Consider the following 12,500-nt stretch of genomic DNA (forward strand, 5'->3'; position numbering starts at 1 on the left):
TTAATGGCTCTAATCTCCTGATACGGCTTCAGATGAAAATATGTTTTTAGTCTGGGATCACGCAACATCAGCTGGCACACACACGCCATCGTTTATCCTCCCAGCCAATCAGAGAGCAGCCTTTCAGAGGACCTATCTTCACTAGAATCAGACCTCCCGCTCTGCATCCGTCAGCTCCGTCTCTACTGTCAAGATTTTTCCGTGTGAAGTCTCCGACAGACGCTGCTAAGCAACAGCCTCAAACCTCACAGGCCTGTGGCGCCGGGGATGCTGGGAAAGTTTCCACATGAACTTCACACTCAGAGCTTTAACAGCACGGACTGAGGAAGGCTGGCTTTTATCATTCAGGAGGGAAAGAGGAGCTGGAGCAAGGACACTGTGAGCTCCATCAGCTGGAACATTCATGAGGATCGAGTCTGTGAAAGTTCAGAGACAGACGCTTCATCACTGCTGCGAGACTGACGGGATAGAGACGGGGTTTCAAATGCATGTCCAAGACATTCAATTAATGAGTGTAAATTTGAACCCTAACCCTAAATCAGGGTTTTATATTTTTAACACATTAAAACACAAGAAGACATTTAAACGCAGCTTCTCAGTTATTAAATCATTGAACTCTAAATGTCTGTGTGTGGCTTTCTGCATTTTTCTGCATGAAATTTTATACTACAAAGAAATTTTATAAATTAATGTCTTTGCACTAATTTCACTTTTCAACATGAGGAAAATTTAAAGGAAATAGTGTGAAGAGAGCTGGACTTGAATCTGCAGATGAACAAAGGGTTATAAAAGACCGCCCTCTGCTGGCAGAAAAACAGATAACAACACTGTTCTATTTATATTTAAATGCAAACTTTAATTTATCTTAAAAACCCAACTCTTCCTTCTATACCTACTTCTCTGAAGAGTCCCGAATTTATTATAACTAAAGTGTTCATCTTAAAGAAAAAACATGATTGAAAGACTTTAGAAATAAGTGGTACTGATGAAAATCAGCTGGAGGAGCAATTTGCATTTAGTTATGCTATTTATCAACAGGTCAGTCACATGACTGGGCATAAAAGGAACATTTTAAAGAGGCAGAGTCTCTCAGGAGTAAAGATGGGCAGAGGTTCACCAATCTGTGAAAAAATTAGTCTAAAATTGTGGAACAATTTCAGAAAAATGTTCCTCAGACTCTGAATCTCCTCCATCTCCATTTATCATCAACAGATTCAGAGAATCTGGAGAAATCTCTGAGAGCAAGGGACAAGGCTGAAGGGGCCCTCAGGGGCCCTCAGGAGCCTGTCTAACACTGAGCTCTGAGGTTTGTCTCTGGTTGTAGTCATCTCTCTCTCATCACTGAGCTCTGAGGTTTGTCTCTGGTTGTAGTCGTCTCTCTCTCATCACTGAGCTCTGAGGTTTGTCTCTGGTTGTAGTCGTCTCTCTCATCACTGAGCTCTGAGGTTTGTCTCTGGTTGTAGTCGTCTCTCTCATCACTGAGCTCTGAGGTTTGTCTCTGGTTGTAGTCGTCTCTCTCATCACTGAGCTCTGAGGTTCGTCTCTGGTTGTAGTCGTCTCTCTCATCACTGAGCTCTGAGGTTTGTCTCTGGTTGTAGTCGTCTCTCTCATCACTGAGCTCTGAGGTTTGTCTCTGGTTGTAGTCGTCTCTCTCATCACTGAGCTCTGAGGTTTGTCTCTGGTTGTAGTCGTCTCTCTCATCACTGAGCTCTGAGGTTTGTCTCTGGTTGTAGTCGTCTCTCTCTCATCACTGAGCTCTGAGGTTCGTCTCTGGTTGTAGTCGTCTCTCTCATCACTGAGCTCTGAGGTTTGTTTTTTTGTTGTATACGTCTCTCTCTCTCATCACTGAGCTCTGAGGTTCGTCTCTGGTTGTAGTCGTCTCTCTCATCACTGAGCTCTGAGGTTCGTCTCTGGTTGTAGTCGTCTCTCTCATCACTGAGCTCTGAGGTTTGTTTTTTTGTTGTATACGTCTCTCTCTCTCATCACTGAGCTCTGAGGTTTGTCTCTGGTTGTAGTCGTCTCTCTCATCACTGAGCTCTGAGGTTCGTCTCTGGTTGTCGTCATCTCTCTCTCTCATCACTGAGCTCTGAGGTTTGTCTCTGGTTGTAGTCGTCTCTCTCTCTATTCACCGAGCTCTGAGGTTTGTCTCTGGTTGTAGTCGTCTCTCTCATCACTGAGCTCTGAGGTTTGTCTCTGGTTTTAGTTGTCTCTCTCTCATCACTGAGCTCTGAGGTTTGTCTCTGGTTGTAGTCATCTCTCTCTCATCACTGAGCTCTGAGGTTTGTCTCTGGTTGTAGTCGTCTCTCTCATCACTTAGCTCTGAGGTTTATCTCTGGTTGTAGTCGTCTCTCTCATCACTGAGCTCTGAGGTTTGTCTCTGGTTGTAGTCGTCTCTCTCATCACTGAGCTCTGAGGTTGGTCTCTGGTTGTAGTCGTCTCTCTCATCACTGAGCTCTGAGGTTTGTCTCTGGTTGTAGTCGTCTCTCTCTCATCACTGAGCTCTGAGGTTTGTCTCTGGTTGTAGTCGTCTCTCTCTCATCACTGAGCTCTGAGGTTTGTCTCTGGTTGTAGTCGTCTCTCTCTCATCACTGAGCTCTGAGGTTTGTCTCTGGTTGTAGTCGTCTCTCTCATCACTGAGCTCTGAGGTTCGTCTCTGGTTGTAGTCATCTCTCTCTCTCATCACTGAGCTCTGAGGTTTGTCTCTGGTTGTAGTCGTCTCTTTCATCACTGAGCTCTGAGGTTTGTCTCTGGTTGTAGTCGTCTCTCTCATCACTGAGCTCTGAGGTTTGTCTCTGGTTGTAGTCGTCTCTCTCATCACTGAGCTCTGAGGTTTGTCTCTGGTTGTAGTCGTCTCTCTCATCACTGAGCTCTGAGGTTTGTCTCTGGTTGTAGTCATCTCTCTCATCACTGAGCTCTGAGGTTTGTCTCTGGTTGTAGTCGTCTCTCTCATCACTGAGCTCTGAGGTTTGTCTCTGGTTGTAGTCGTCTCTCTCTCATCACTGAGCTCTGAGGTTTGTCTCTGGTTGTAGTCGTCTCTCTCATCACTGAGCTCTGAGGTTTGTCTCTGGTTGTAGTCGTCTCTCTCATCACTGAGCTCTGAGGTTTGTCTCTGGTTTTAGTTGTCTCTCTCTCATCACTGAGCTCTGAGGTTTGTCTCTGGTTGTAGTCATCTCTCTCTCATCACTGAGCTCTGAGGTTTGTCTCTGGTTGTAGTCGTCTCTCTCATCACTTAGCTCTGAGGTTTATCTCTGGTTGTAGTCGTCTCCTCACTGAGCTCTGAGGTTTGTCTCTGGTTGTAGTCGTCTCTCTCATCACTGAGCTCTGAGGTTTGTCTCTGGTTGTAGTCGTCTCTCTCATCACTGAGCTCTGAGGTTTGTCTCTGGTTGTAGTCGTCTCTCTCTCATCACTGAGCTCTGAGGTTTGTCTCTGGTTGTAGTCGTCTCTCTCTCATCACTGAGCTCTGAGGTTTGTCTCTGGTTGTAGTCGTCTCTCTCATCACTGAGCTCTGAGGTTTGTCTCTGGTTGTAGTCGTCTCTCTCTCATCACTGAGCTCTGAGGTTTGTCTCTGGTTGTAGTCATCTCTCTCTCATCACTGAGCTCTGAGGTTTGTCTCTGGTTGTAGTCGTCTCTTTCATCACTGAGCTCTGAGGTTTGTCTCTGGTTGTAGTCGTCTCTCTCATCACTGAGCTCTGAGGTTTGTCTCTGGTTGTAGTCGTCTCTCTCATCACTGAGCTCTGAGGTTTGTCTCTGGTTGTAGTCGTCTCTCTCATCACTGAGCTCTGAGGTTTGTCTCTGGTTGTAGTCATCTCTCTCATCACTGAGCTCTGAGGTTTGTCTCTGGTTGTAGTCGTCTCTCTCATCACTGAGCTCTGAGGTTTGTCTCTGGTTGTAGTCGTCTCTCTCTCATCACTGAGCTCTGAGGTTTGTCTCTGGTTGTAGTCGTCTCTCTCATCACTGAGCTCTGAGGTTTGTCTCTGGTTGTAGTCGTCTCTCTCATCACTGAGCTCTGAGGTTTGTCTCTGGTTGTAGTCGTCTCTCTCATCACTGAGCTCTGAGGTTTGTCTCTGGTTGTAGTCGTCTCTCTCATCACTGAGCTCTGAGGTTTGTCTCTGGTTGTAGTCGTCTCTCTCATCACTGAGCTCTGAGGTTTGTCTCTGGTTGTAGTCATCTCTCTCTCATCACTGAGCTCTGAGGTTTGTCTCTGGTTGTAGTCGTCTCTCTCATCACTGAGCTCTGAGGTTTGTCTCTGGTTGTAGTCGTCTCTCTCATCACTGAGCTCTGAGGTTTGTCTCTGGTTGTAGTCGTCTGTCTCTCTCATCACTGAGCTCTGAGGTTTATCTCTTGTTGTAGTCGTCTGTCTCTCTCATCACTGAGCTCTGAGGTTTGTCTCTGGTTGTAGTCGTCTGTCTCTCTCATCACTGAGCTCTGAGGTTTGTCTCTGGTTGTAGTCGTCTCTCTCTCATCACTGAGCTCTGAGGTTTGTCTCTGGTTGTAGTCGTCTCTCTCATCACTGAGCTCTGAGGTTTGTCTCTGGTTGTAATCGTCTCTCTCTCATCACTGAGCTCTGAGGTTTGTCTCTGGTTGTAGTCGTCTGTCTCTCTCATCACTGAGCTCTGAGGTTTGTCTCTGGTTGTAGTCGTCTGTCTCTCTCATCACTGAGCTCTGAGGTTTGTCTCTGGTTGTAGTCGTCTGTCTCTCTCATCACTGAGCTCTGAGGTTTGTCTCTGGTTGTAGTCGTCTCTCTCATCACTGAGCTCTGAGGTTTGTCTCTGGTTGTAGTCGTCTCTCTCATCACTGAGCTCTGAGGTTCGTCTCTGGTTGTAGTCGTCTCTCTCATCACTGAGCTCTGAGGTTTGTCTCTGGTTGTAGTCGTCTCTCTCTCTCATCACTGAGCTCTGAGGTTTGTCTCTGGTTGTAGTCGTCTCTCTCATCACTGAGCTCTGAGGTTTGTCTCTGGTTGTAGTCGTCTCTCTCTCTCATCACTGAGCTCTGAGGTTTGTCTCTGGTTGTAGTCGTCTCTCTCTCATCACTGAGCTCTGAGGTTTGTCTCTGGTTGTAGTCGTCTCTCTCATCACTGAGCTCTGAGGTTTGTCTCTGGTTGTAGTCGTCTCTCTCTCTCATCACTGAGCTCTGAGGTTCGTCTCTGGTTGTAGTCATCTCTCTCTCTCATCACTGAGCTCTGAGGTTTGTCTCTGGTTGTAGTCGTCTCTTTCATCACTGAGCTCTGAGGTTTGTCTCTGGTTGTAGTCGTCTCTCTCATCACTGAGCTCTGAGGTTTGTCTCTTGTTGTAGTCGTCTCTCTCATCACTGAGCTCTGAGGTTCGTCTCTGGTTGTAGTCGTCTCTCTCATCACTGAGCTCTGAGGTTTGTCTCTGGTTGTAGTCATCTCTCTCTCATCACTGAGCTCTGAGGTTTGTCTCTGGTTGTAGTCGTCTCTCTCATCACTGAGCTCTGAGGTTCGTCTCTGGTTGTCGTCATCTCTCTCTCTCATCACTGAGCTCTGAGGTTTGTCTCTGGTTGTAGTCGTCTCTCTCTCTATTCACCGAGCTCTGAGGTTTGTCTCTGGTTGTAGTCGTCTCTCTCATCACTGAGCTCTGAGGTTTGTCTCTGGTTTTAGTTGTCTCTCTCTCATCACTGAGCTCTGAGGTTTGTCTCTGGTTGTAGTCATCTCTCTCTCATCACTGAGCTCTGAGGTTTGTCTCTGGTTGTAGTCGTCTCTCTCATCACTTAGCTCTGAGGTTTATCTCTGGTTGTAGTCGTCTCTCTCATCACTGAGCTCTGAGGTTTGTCTCTGGTTGTAGTCGTCTCTCTCATCACTGAGCTCTGAGGTTCGTCTCTGGTTGTAGTCGTCTCTCTCATCACTGAGCTCTGAGGTTTGTCTCTGGTTGTAGTCGTCTCTCTCTCTCATCACTGAGCTCTGAGGTTTGTCTCTGGTTGTAGTCGTCTCTCTCTCATCACTGAGCTCTGAGGTTTGTCTCTGGTTGTAGTCGTCTCTCTCATCACTGAGCTCTGAGGTTTGTCTCTGGTTGTAGTCGTCTCTCTCTCTCATCACTGAGCTCTGAGGTTCGTCTCTGGTTGTAGTCATCTCTCTCTCTCATCACTGAGCTCTGAGGTTTGTCTCTGGTTGTAGTCGTCTCTTTCATCACTGAGCTCTGAGGTTTGTCTCTGGTTGTAGTCGTCTCTCTCATCACTGAGCTCTGAGGTTTGTCTCTTGTTGTAGTCGTCTCTCTCATCACTGAGCTCTGAGGTTCGTCTCTGGTTGTAGTCGTCTCTCTCATCACTGAGCTCTGAGGTTTGTCTCTGGTTGTAGTCATCTCTCTCTCATCACTGAGCTCTGAGGTTTGTCTCTGGTTGTAGTCGTCTCTCTCATCACTGAGCTCTGAGGTTTGTCTCTGGTTGTAGTCTCACTCATCACTGAGCTCTGAGGTTTGTCTCTGGTTGTAGTCCTCTCTCTCATCACTGAGCTCTGAGGTTTGTCTCTGGTTGTAGTCGTCTCTCTCATCACTGAGCTCTGAGGTTTGTCTCTGGTTGTAGTCATCTCTCTCTCATCACTGAGCTCTGAGGTTTGTCTCTGGTTGTAGTCGTCTCTCTCATCACTGAGCTCTGAGGTTTGTCTCTGGTTGTAGTCGTCTCTCTCATCACTGAGCTCTGAGGTTTGTCTCTGGTTGTAGTCATCTCTCTCATCACTGAGCTCTGAGGTTTGTCTCTGGTTGTAGTCGTCTCTCTCATCACTGAGCTCTGAGGTTTGTCTCTGGTTGTAGTCGTCTCTCTCATCACTGAGCTCTGAGGTTTGTCTCTGGTTGTAATCGTCTCTCTCTCTCATCACTGAGCTCTGAGGTTCGTCTCTGGTTGTAGTCGTCTCTCTCTCATCACTGAGCTCTGAGGTTTGTCTCTGGTTGTAGTCGTCTGTCTCTCTCATCACTGAGCTCTGAGGTTTGTCTCTGGTTGTAGTCGTCTCTCTCATCACTGAGCTCTGAGGTTTGTCTCTGGTTGTAGTCGTCTCTCTCATCACTGAGCTCTGAGGTTTGTCTCTGGTTGTAGTCGTCTCTCTCTCATCACTGAGCTCTGAGGTTTGTCTCTGGTTGTAGTCGTCTGTCTCTCTCATCACTGAGCTCTGAGGTTTGTCTCTGGTTGTAGTCGTCTGTCTCTCTCATCACTGAGCTCTGAGGTTTGTCTCTGGTTGTAGTCGTCTCTCTCATCACTGAGCTCTGAGGTTTGTCTCTGGTTGTAGTCGTCTCTCTCTCTCATCACTGAGCTCTGAGGTTTGTCTCTGGTTGTAGTCATCTCTCTCATCACTGAGCTCTGAGGTTTGTCTCTGGTTGTAGTCGTCTCTCTCATCACTGAGCTCTGAGGTTTGTCTCTGGTTGTAGTCATCTCTCTCTCATCACTGAGCTCTGAGGTTTGTCTCTGGTTGTAGTCGTCTCTCTCTCATCACTGAGCTCTGAGGTTTGTCTCTGGTTGTAGTCGTCTCTCTCTCATCACTGAGCTCTGAGGTTTGTCTCTGGTTGTAGTCGTCTCTCTCATCACTGAGCTCTGAGGTTTGTCTCTGGTTGTAGTCGTCTCTCTCATCACTGAGCTCTGAGGTTTGTCTCTGGTTGTAGTCATCTCTCTCTCATCACTGAGCTCTGAGGTTTGTCTCTGGTTGTAGTCGTCTCTCTCATCACTGAGCTCTGAGGTTTGTCTCTGGTTGTAGTCATCTCTCTCTCATCACTGAGCTCTGAGGTTTGTCTCTGGTTGTAGTCGTCTCTCTCATCACTTAGCTCTGAGGTTCGTCTCTGGTTGTAGTCATCTCTCTCTCTCATCACTGAGCTCTGAGGTTTGTCTCTGGTTGTAGTCGTCTGTCTCTCTCATCACTGAGCTCTGAGGTTTGTCTCTGGTTGTAGTCGTCTCTCTCATCACTGAGCTCTGAGGTTTGTCTCTGGTTGTAATCGTCTCTCTCTCATCACTGAGCTCTGAGGTTTGTCTCTGGTTGTAGTCGTCTCTCTCATCACTGAGCTCTGAGGTTTGTCTCTGGTTGTAGTCGTCTCTCTCTCTCATCACTGAGCTCTGAGGTTTGTCTCTGGTTGTAGTCGTCTCTCTCATCACTGAGCTCTGAGGTTTGTCTCTGGTTGTAGTCGTCTCTCTCATCACTGAGCTCTGAGGTTTGTCTCTGGTTGTAGTCGTCTCTCTCATCACTGAGCTCTGAGGTTTGTCTCTTGTTGTAGTCGTCTCTCTCATCACTGAGCTCTGAGGTTTGTCTCTTGTTGTAGTTGTCTGTCTCTCTCATCACTGAGCTCTGAGGTTTGTCTCTGGTTGTAGTCGTCTCTCTCTTTCATCACTGAGCTCTGAGGTTTGTCTCTGGTTGTAGTCGTCTCTCTCTCTCATCACTGAGCTCTGAGGTTTGTCTCTGGTTGTAGTCGTCTCTCTCATCACTGAGCTCTGAGGTTTGTCTCTGGTTGTAGTCGTCTCTCTCGTCACTGAGCTCTGAGGTTTGTCTCTGGTTGTAGTCGTCTCTCTCATCACTGAGCTCTGAGGTTTGTCTCTTGTTGTAGTCGTCTCTCTCATCACTGAGCTCTGAGGTTTGTCTCTGGTTGTAGTCGTCTCTCTCTCATCACTGAGCTCTGAGGTTTGTCTCTGGTTGTGGTCGTCTGTCTCTCTCATCACTGAGCTCTGAGGTTTGTCTCTGGTTGTAGTCGTCTGTCTCTCTCATCACTGAGCTCTGAGGTTTGTCTCTGGTTGTAGTCGTCTGTCTCTCTCATCACTGAGCTCTGAGGTTTGTCTCTGGTTGTAGTCGTCTCTCTCTCTCATCCCCGAGCTCTGAGGTTTGTCTCTGGTTGTAGTCGTCTCTCTCTCTATTCACCGAGCTCTGAGGTTTGTCTCTGGTTGTAGTCGTCTCTCTCTCTATTCACCGAGCTCTGAGTTTTGTCTCTGGTTGTAGTTGTCTCTCTCTCTATTCACCGAGCTCTGAGGTTTGTCTCTGGTTGTAGTCGTCTCTCTCTCTCATCCCCGAGCTCTGAGGTTTGTCTCTGGTTGTAGTCGTCTCTCTCTCTATTCACCGAGCTCTGAGGTTTGTCTCTGGTTGTAGTCGTCTCTCTCATCACTGAGCTCTGAGGTTTGTCTCTGGTTGTAGTCGTCTCTCTCATCACTGAGCTCTGAGGTTTGTCTCTGGTTGTAGTCGTCTCTCTCTCATCACTGAGCTCTGAGGTTTGTCTCTGGTTGTAGTCGTCTGTCTCTCTCATCACTGAGCTCTGAGGTTTGTCTCTGGTTGTAGTCGTCTCTCTCATCACTGAGCTCTGAGGTTCGTCTCTGGTTGTAGTCATCTCTCTCTCTCATCACTGAGCTCTGAGGTTTGTCTCTGGTTGTAGTCGTCTCTCTCTCATCACTGAGCTCTGAGGTTTGTCTCTGGTTGTAGTCGTCTCTTTCATCACTGAGCTCTGAGGTTTGTCTCTGGTTGTAGTCGTCTCTCTCATCACTGAGCTCTGAGGTTTGTCTCTGGTTGTAGTCGTCTCTCTCATCACTGAGCTCTGAGGTTTGTCTCTGGTTGTAGTCGTCTCTCTCTCTCATCACTGAGCTCTGAGGTTTGTCTCTGGTTGTAGTCGTCTGTCTCTCTCATCACTGAGCTCTGAGGTTTGTCTCTGGTTGTAGTCGTCTCTCTCATCACTGAGCTCTGAGGTTTGTCTCTGGTTGTAGTCGTCTGTCTCTCTCATCACTGAGCTCTGAGGTTTGTCTCTGGTTGTAGTCGTCTGTCTCTCTCATCACTGAGCTCTGAGGTTTGTCTCTGGTTGTAGTCGTCTCTCTCATCACTGAGCTCTGAGGTTTGTCTCTGGTTGTAGTCGTCTCTCTCTCTCATCCCCGAGCTCTGAGGTTTGTCTCTGGTTGTAGTCGTCTCTCTCTCTATTCACCGAGCTCTGAGGTTTGTCTCTGGTTGTAGTCGTCTCTCTCTCTATTCACCGAGCTCTGAGTTTTGTCTCTGGTTGTAGTCGTCTCTCTCTCTATTCACCGAGCTCTGAGGTTTGTCTCTGGTTGTAGTCGTCTCTCTCTCTCATCCCCGAGCTCTGAGGTTTGTCTCTGGTTGTAGTCGTCTCTCTCTCTATTCACCGAGCTCTGAGGTTTGTCTCTGGTTGTAGTCGTCTCTCTCATCACTGAGCTCTGAGGTTTGTCTCTGGTTGTAGTCGTCTCTCTTATCACTGAGCTCTGAGGTTTGTCTCTGGTTGTAGTCGTCTCTCTCTCATCACTGAGCTCTGAGGTTTGTCTCTGGTTGTAGTCGTCTGTCTCTCTCATCACTGAGCTCTGAGGTTTGTCTCTGGTTGTAGTCGTCTCTCTCATCACTGAGCTCTGAGGTTCGTCTCTGGTTGTAGTCATCTCTCTCTCTCATCACTGAGCTCTGAGGTTTGTCTCTGGTTGTAGTCGTCTCTCTCTCTCATCACTGAGCTCTGAGGTTTGTCTCTGGTTGTAGTCGTCTCTTTCATCACTGAGCTCTGAGGTTTGTCTCTGGTTGTAGTCGTCTCTCTCTCTCATCACTGAGCTCTGAGGTTTGTCTCTGGTTGTAGTCGTCTCTCTCATCACTGAGCTCTGAGGTTTGTCTCTGGTTGTAGTCGTCTCTCTCATCACTGAGCTCTGAGGTTTGTCTCTGGTTGTAGTCGTCTCTCTCTCATCACTGAGCTCTGAGGTTTGTCTCTGGTTGTAGTCGTCTGTCTCTCTCATCACTGAGCTCTGAGGTTTGTCTCTGGTTGTAGTCGTCTCTCTCATCACTGAGCTCTGAGGTTTGTCTCTGGTTGTAGTCGTCTCTCTCTCTCATCCCCGAGCTCTGAGGTTTGTCTCTGGTTGTAGTCGTCTCTCTCACTATTCACCGAGCTCTGAGGTTTGTCTCTGGTTGTAGTCGTCTCTCTCTCTATTCACCGAGCTCTGAGTTTTGTCTCTGGTTGTAGTCGTCTCTGTCTCTATTCACTGAGCTCTGAGGTTTGTCTCTGGTTGTAGTCGTCTCTCTCATCACTGAGCTCTGAGGTTTGTCTCTGGTTGTAGTCGTTTGTCTATCATCACTGTGAATGCTATATCTGGCTGGCTTATCTAACGGCTCTTCTTGGCTTGCGTCCTTATTTATCTTCCCTTTTTCAGAGAACGACGTACCATTATGCCTCACGCTCTAGTGACATCATTCCTCTGCTTGTTCCCCGTTTCAGGACTGATTTGGGAAAATAGCGTTCAGTTTTGCTGACCCCTCTGCATGAAAACTTCTTAGACTGATCTGAAACTGTCTGAACTCATTTCTCTTGGAACCTTTCATTCTGTCTTAAATGACAGACATGGTGACACCATGGATCAGTGCCTGTCTTTTAAAGTTTTTTACTGTGAGTCATTTTCTCGCACTTTATCTTCAAGTAATTCTGCACTTTCAAAAGTACTGTTTGTTCATTTATTGTTGTAATCTGTCCCTGAAATGTATTATTTTGTGACATGTGCTGCTGGCCTCTTGGCCAGGTTACCCTAGTTAAAGAGATCTCAGTCTCGTGGGTTCTTATCTGGTTAATGAAGGTTAAAACTTTAAAATATATATAATAATATATGTCTTTTTAGGGCTGGGCCGAGTTTGGTGGAAACGAAGCCGGAGCTGCAGAGAGTTCTGGAGTCAAGGAAAAGAGATCAGATGATCAAACAGAGGAAACAGGAAGACGAGGCTCGAAGGAAGATTTCTCCTCTGGAGGCTGAGCTGCTCAAGAGACACAAGAAACTGGAAGAGGTAAAAACAAAAAGCTGTTTCTGGCTCTTACAGCATTTACAACTGTGGTTTCAGAGCATCTCCCACCAGCACTTCCTGTTTCTATGCTACAGTGGTTTTCTTATGGTCCTACTGCCTCTCTTGGTAGGGACTCTAAGATCTTTTTGAGACCTCTGTGTGCTAAACATGAACTTTAACTCAAGTAAATATGAACTTAAAGCTTGTGAATCATCCTCATCAGCCTCTTGTCTTCATGAATGTCTCTGCGTCTCATGTTTCAGCTGGAGAAACAGCAGGAGAAGGAGCAGCAGGAGAACCTGAAGGCTCCAGAGTTTGTCAAAGTGAAGGAGAACCTCAGACGGACGTCATTTAATGAGACGGAGGAGAAGAAGGTCTAGAGACAGAGCCGATGTCCTTTAGGAGACAGGAGACTGGGAGAGAGGCTGTCCACATGAGTCCAGGACAATCTGAGGACAGAGGATACTGGGAGGACAATCTGAGGACAGAGAATACTGGGAGGACAATCTGAGGACAGAGAATACTGGGAGGACAATCTGAGGATAGAGAATACTGGGAGGACAATCTGAGGACAGAGGATACTGGGAGGAAAGTCTGAGGACATGATAAAGACAAACACTGAGGACTGAAAACGACTGGGGAGAGACTGATGACTAGAAGACAGTGAAGACAGAGACAAGCCCTGACATGATGAGGACAGACACTCTAACCCACTACTTCTAGAAGAGTCCATGGCTGCAGGGTTCTGTCAACACTGGTTTTACACCCTCATCCTCCACTGGTCCAT

The 12,500-nt window shown here is 47.2% G+C and overlaps 1 protein-coding gene across 3 annotated transcripts in view; it reads left to right on the forward strand.

The window, feature by feature from the left end:
* The window catches only part of si:ch211-236d3.4 (protein FAM107B), a 62,220-nt gene that overhangs the window by 49,112 nt on the left and 608 nt on the right, over positions 1-12,500 (forward strand). For all 3 annotated transcript variants that reach the window (XM_041783163.1, XM_041783162.1, XM_041783164.1), the window contains 2 exons: positions 11,554-11,716; positions 11,977-12,500. The exon at positions 11,977-12,500 is cut by the window's right edge and continues 608 nt beyond it. In XM_041783163.1, coding sequence (XP_041639097.1) covers positions 11,554-11,716; positions 11,977-12,093 — 280 coding nt within the window. In that variant the 3' untranslated portion in view covers positions 12,094-12,500. The remainder of the gene's footprint in view (positions 1-11,553; positions 11,717-11,976) is intronic.

Source organism: Cheilinus undulatus, linkage group 3 (assembly GCF_018320785.1).
Source record: "Cheilinus undulatus linkage group 3, ASM1832078v1, whole genome shotgun sequence".
NCBI lineage: Eukaryota > Metazoa > Chordata > Actinopteri > Labriformes > Labridae > Cheilinus > Cheilinus undulatus.